Source organism: Nicotiana sylvestris, chromosome 11 (assembly GCF_000393655.2).
Source record: "Nicotiana sylvestris chromosome 11, ASM39365v2, whole genome shotgun sequence".
In the NCBI taxonomy this organism is placed as follows: Eukaryota; Viridiplantae; Streptophyta; class Magnoliopsida; order Solanales; family Solanaceae; genus Nicotiana; species Nicotiana sylvestris.
Window position 1 is genome coordinate 155,281,028 of NC_091067.1, and position 5,640 is coordinate 155,286,667.

The 5,640-nt window shown below is 34.1% G+C and overlaps 1 protein-coding gene across 1 annotated transcript; it reads right to left on the bottom strand.

Moving 5' to 3' along the window:
- Positions 1-3,040: 3,040 nt before the first annotated feature.
- On the bottom strand, positions 3,041-5,254 carry LOC138881881 (uncharacterized). The gene is made up of 2 exons (XM_070162174.1): positions 5,159-5,254; positions 3,041-3,592 (listed from the first exon to the last, which is right to left on the bottom strand). Exons 1-2 carry the CDS (start codon positions 5,252-5,254, stop codon positions 3,041-3,043), a joined length of 648 nt encoding a protein of 215 aa, XP_070018275.1.
- Between the last annotated feature and the right edge of the window lie 386 nt (positions 5,255-5,640).

Genomic DNA, 5,640 nt, shown 5'->3' on the forward strand with positions numbered 1-5,640 from the left:
CGTGACCGCGGTCGTGAGGCAGTGCTCCAGCTATTTACCGCAGTTAGGAATGCGCTCAGGCCTACTAGAACGTGGTGGCCGACTTGAAAAGTCATTTTTAGCCTTATTTCGTCCCCTACAGCCCCAAAACATAAAAAAACTTGCTCTAGAAAGGAAAGCTTTCAAAAACCTAACTCCTTAAAGGTCCCTCCACCATCCAAGGTAAGTTCTAATGGTGATTCTAAGTTAATTTCAATTTTCCAACATCTTATTAACATGAGTAAACCCTCCATATCATTAGATATTCGATTGGGATACTATTGTTGAGAGAAGAAACCCTAGAACTCGAATTCAAAAAGATTGAACGTCAAAAAAGTAATATCTTCACCCTCTAATTGATTCTATCATTGAATTAATGATTATAGACTCTAGTTCATGAGATATGAGTTGATGAGTTTGATAGAAAAGCATGAACGGTTATAGGTTTGGGTTGTTGATTATTAGTTAAGGATGTTGTTTATCTTATGGGTGATAAAGAATAATGTTGATTATAACCATTTGAGACTTTAGAATTTATCTAGGAGCAAGAGAATGAGTTATTGGGTGTAGAAACACCATTAATAGGGATTATGAAGTTTTATACTCACCAAGTATTTGATAAAATACATAAGTGACCAAAACATGGGTATTGTTGCTAATTTGGAATCCCTTTGACTTGTATTGATATAGATTAAAGTTGAAAGTATTGACAAACGTCGTATTACACTCAAGAGCAAGAAGTTAAGGTATGTGAGGCTAACTCTTTATATTTGGGAATGTTAATGATTCTCCCTACACTACGTTTCTTTTATGATGTTACTAATTGCCTCAGAAATATAGTTTAGCCTAGTTCCTTGAATAGTCGTAGAACTTCTATTCTCTAGCTTCATAACTAGTTCATGACTTTCATTCCGAACGTTGTGAGCTTAGTTCGTATTCAATATAGACTTGGGTTTGATGTCCCTAAGTCTTAGTATAGCTTACTCAGCATGTCATAAATAGTTGAAGTTTCAGTATTCATAATCAGTTCAAGAATACATGTCTCATTTTAGTCATATTCAGTATTCCAGTATTATGTAACTCAGTATGATTCAGTATTCTAGTATTATGTAATTCAGTGTGATCCAGTATTCCAGTATCATGTAACTCAGCGTGATTAAGTATTTCACTGTTATGTATTGCAGTATGATTCTTAATTCCTAATTTTAAATCCCTGAATGTCGAACACCTATATTTGGGCCTGAGGCATATATATATATATATATATATATATATATATATATATATATATATATATATATATATATATATATATATATATATAGGGCCTAAGGCCGCAGTTTAATATTCAGATAAACAGGTTGATCATCATTCAGAAAAGGGAGTATTCATATCCTTACTTTCTTTCAGTTTAATTATTAGTTACCATTTCAGTTTTCAGTTATCAGTTCAATTATCAGTTATCAGTTATCATTTCATTTATCAGTTATTATTTCAGTGATCAATTATCAATTCTCAGTTATCAGCTTAGTTTCAGTTTCAACATTTTTAATTATTTCTTTTAGTTACTTTACATACCAGTACAATTCAAATGTACTGATGTCCCTTTTGCCCACGACCTGCATTTCACGATGCAGGTAATAATTTACAGGTTGATGGTTGCGAGCGCTAGGATTCTCGTACCAGCTATTTTGTGATCCCCAGTTCTTTCGGGGCATTATCATTACTATAGTCTTCAGTATTTTCAGGCAGTCAGTGTTTTCAGTACTTCATTAGAGGCTTCATAGACTAGAGTAATAGTTAGACAGAGTCGCAGACTTTTCACATTAAGCTATGTTGGCTACAAATATATTTCAGAAATGTAATAGTAATTCCGCACTTTGATTTATATCATTCAGGCTTTCAGTATATCAGCATGTGTTAGTTTATCTTCTGCATTCAGTATGTTATGATATCACATGTTGATTCAGCCAGCCAGTTGGTTCGCTCGGTCATATGTAGTCAGGCACCGAGTGTCATGTTACGTCTAGGCCTTGTTTCGGGGCGTGACATAAAAACTCAACAATATTTTGTTCTAATTATCCTACACTAAAACCATTTACTTGAACATTTATTAAGTGTTTGGTACTAATTTCCCTTTTATAAAATTAACATCCAAGGAGTGTAAATCTCACAGGATATGATACTTAGCATTGAGCGAACCTTTTATTTTAATTGTTGCCTAGATTTAAGCCCAAAAAAAAAAGTAAAGCTCCAAATTTTCGAAAATAATCTTTTTACTTTCACAAAGATAGGGATAAGGTATACCGTATACGTACACGCTTCCCTCTTCATATTTTATGTGTGAGATTATATTGGGTTTTTTGTTGTTGTTGTCGAATATAGATCAAATCTTTTGCTAGAAAACTAATATAATAATGGTGATTATTTAAACAAAAAGAAGATCAATTGAACTTTTGGTAATTCAATAAATTGGTGGTTTCTAATTTTTAAAATGTTAAAAAAATGGAAAAAGTACCTCGTATATTTTTAATGCGAGTACCGGTTTGAACTTTTTTTCTATAATTTTCAAAATGATGGCATATCAGACTTTTTTTTAGAATAATCTAAACAAAGTATCTTCTTAAACCTGCAACAGAATGACGTCGCAACGTTTCCACTTCGATTTCTCCACCTTGCACATTCAATATTCTCTTGAAAATGTAAGTTTTTTTTTTTGGAAACTTGCAGGAAAACCCGCATACGCTACTACCCTTCGGAAGAGCATTTTGTGTGCACTGGATAAATCTCATACTATGTAATAGCATGTAAATAATACAGAAAATATAAATTGTACTAAGCAAGTCCTGTGCGACATGTTCAACCCAGAAGGCATTGAAAGAGAATCGATCCCAAGTCATCTAAGGCTTTTGTTTGATGTTCTTTTTTTATTCTTTTTGGTCGTAAATTAAGGTAAGCATTTGTTAGATATTCTCTTTTTTTTTTGAACGATAAGGAAGCATATATATTAATACGCAAAAACTTACACCGAAGTTACATAGTCCCGAAGGACATTACTATTGTTTAAAGTTACTAGACTATTACAAACACTGGTACTTAGTTGCTTAATTCCAAAACAAAGGCTTTGCATGTCCTTTTCCAAAATGGCTTCAGCAAAAAGAGGTGGGCGAGCAAGGTGATAGCATTTATCCGGCTTGAAATTCTTGACTGCTTCCTTAGCTAGGCAATCTGCTACTGCATTTCCTTCCCTAAAATTGTGCCTGATCACCGGGGATTTCAGTCGGTGCATTAATGATCTGCAGTTAAGTAAACATGCATTAGCACTATCATTCTCATCAATAAGCATCTTTATTATATCCGTTGAATATGATTCAATCTCTATAGCAACAAATGGCATGTCCACAGCTAATTTTAATCCTTGCTCCAATGCTAAAAGTTCAGCCTGCAAGGGGCATGTTGTATAGCAAGATTTTGTGAAGCCCATGATCCATTTACCAGAGCTGTTTCTGAAAACTCCTCCTATACTTGCATGAAGCTTTTCTTTTAAGAATGCTCCATCAATGTTAAGTTTTATCTTGTTTGGAGGAAGTCTTTACCAGTGAATTTTAATCTTGACTGAAGATTGTTGTATGAGATTTTTTTCAGTAAAGAATAGAAATTCTCATATTTGATGGAAAACCTATCTAGGGTTAATATCCAGGTCCAAATTGTTTATGTTATTATTATTTCTATTCTTCCACAGATTCCAAATCGAAAAGGGGAAGATATTTTTCCAAGCATAATGATGATGACTATCTTGGAGATGAGAATCCCTTAAAATAGCTAACCAGTTGGATTGAGCATTGCTTTGGTTGATTATTAGACCAATACTAGACCAACAACGGGTAGTTATAGGGCAAAAGAGAAAAATGTGAGTGGCATCCTCAGGTCCTTGTTTGCACATAGGGCAATTAGGATCAATATTGATACCAATATATTGTAGGTAAGTTCTACAAGGAATTTTATTATGTATGCACTGCCAAATAAAGAACTTGATTTTAGTAGGACAGTGGAGATCCCAAATCCAATTAAAGTCAGGCTGTTTATCCTGAATCATCAAGTGGTTATCCTCTAAAAGTTTGTAGCAGGACTTGGATGTAAACATGTCATTGCTATTCATATCCCAGGACATAAGATCTTTACTTATTGAGCCTAACGGCATAGGAGTAGCCTTGATCCTGTTTATTAGAGAATGGGGTAGATCAATGTGATGACCCAAAATATCATCTTTAATTTAAATAATTATCTTAGTATTTTAAGACCTTGAAAAGCGCTATCAATAATTTCTCGACTTGCGTGCACAGTCCGTATAATTTTCCGGAAGGTTTTTATGTAAAAAATGGATTAAATTGTGAACTAGAACTTTAAAAACTCAACCGAGTTGACTTCTGTCAATATTTTGAGCAGACAAACCCGAATAAAAGTTTTGACCATTCTGATAGTTCTGTATCGTGATTTGGGACTTGGTCATATGCCCGAAATCGAATTTGGAGGTCCCTAGATCAAATTATCGTCATTTAACGGAATCTAGAAATCTAAGGCTAAAGATTTCTTAAATTTGACCAGAGATTTAACTTTTGAGAAAAAGACCCCGGAATAGAATTTTGATGATTCCAATAGTTTCGTATGGTGATTTTGGACTTAGGAGCATGTTCAGATTTGGATTTGGAAGTCCGTAGGACAATTCAGCGCATTTTGGCGAAAGTTGGAAAATAGAAGATTTTTGGAAAAGTTTGACCGAGAGTTGACCTTTTGATATCGAAGTCGGAATCCAGTTCTGAAAACTTTCATAGCTTCGTTTATGACTTGTGTGCAAAATTTGAAGTCAATCGAACTTGATTTGATAGGTTTTTGCATCGAATATAGAAGTTGAACGTTCTTAGTTTCATTAGGCTTGAATTGGGGTGTGATTCACGGTTTTAGCATTATTTGATGTGATTTGAGATTTTGACTAAGTCTGTATCATGTTTTAGGGCTTGTTGGTGTATTTTGTTGAAGTCCCGATGACCTCGGGTGGATTTCGGAAGGTTAACGGATATAAAAAGGCTGCTGAATTTTCTCTTTGGACAGCTGTTGATTTTTTACAGCATGTGAACAGTACCTGTGAACAGTATCCGTGAACAGTACGTGAATAGTACCTGAAATTTTCTGGACAGAATGTTAAGTTCTGAAAATGGGACTTCATTCTATTTTCCATTTTTACCAAATTGGAGCTCGGGGAGAGGCGATTTGCGTGAGATTTTCAAAGAAAACAACGGGGTTAGTGTTCTTAACTTAATTTTGGTTAGATTACCCGAATCTATTACTAGTTTTGGCATTAAATATATGGATTTAGTTGGAAGAGTTTGAAAACCCTCTCGGATAGATTTGAGGATTTGAGGGTCGAAATATTATCGAAATTTAGTAATTTTGGTATAGTTAGACTCAAGGTTGGATGAGGTTTCATATTTCCAACTTTCGTCGAATTCCGAGACGTGGGCCCCACAGGCGAATTTTTTAGTGAAATTTCGGATTTTTAATGAAAAATGTAGAATTTCATATGGAATTAATTCCTATGATTTTTATTGACGGAATCAAATTATT

Excerpts from the sequence above, each read along its gene's own strand:
- LOC138881881 (XM_070162174.1), bottom strand. The coding sequence starts at position 5,254 with ATGGAAAATAGAATGAAGTCCCATTTTCAGAACTTAACATTCTGTCCA. Across the intron at positions 3,593-5,158 it reads TTCACGGATACTGTTCACAG|ATAAAACTTAACATTGATGG; the intron begins GTACTGTTCACA and ends CCTCCAAACAAG.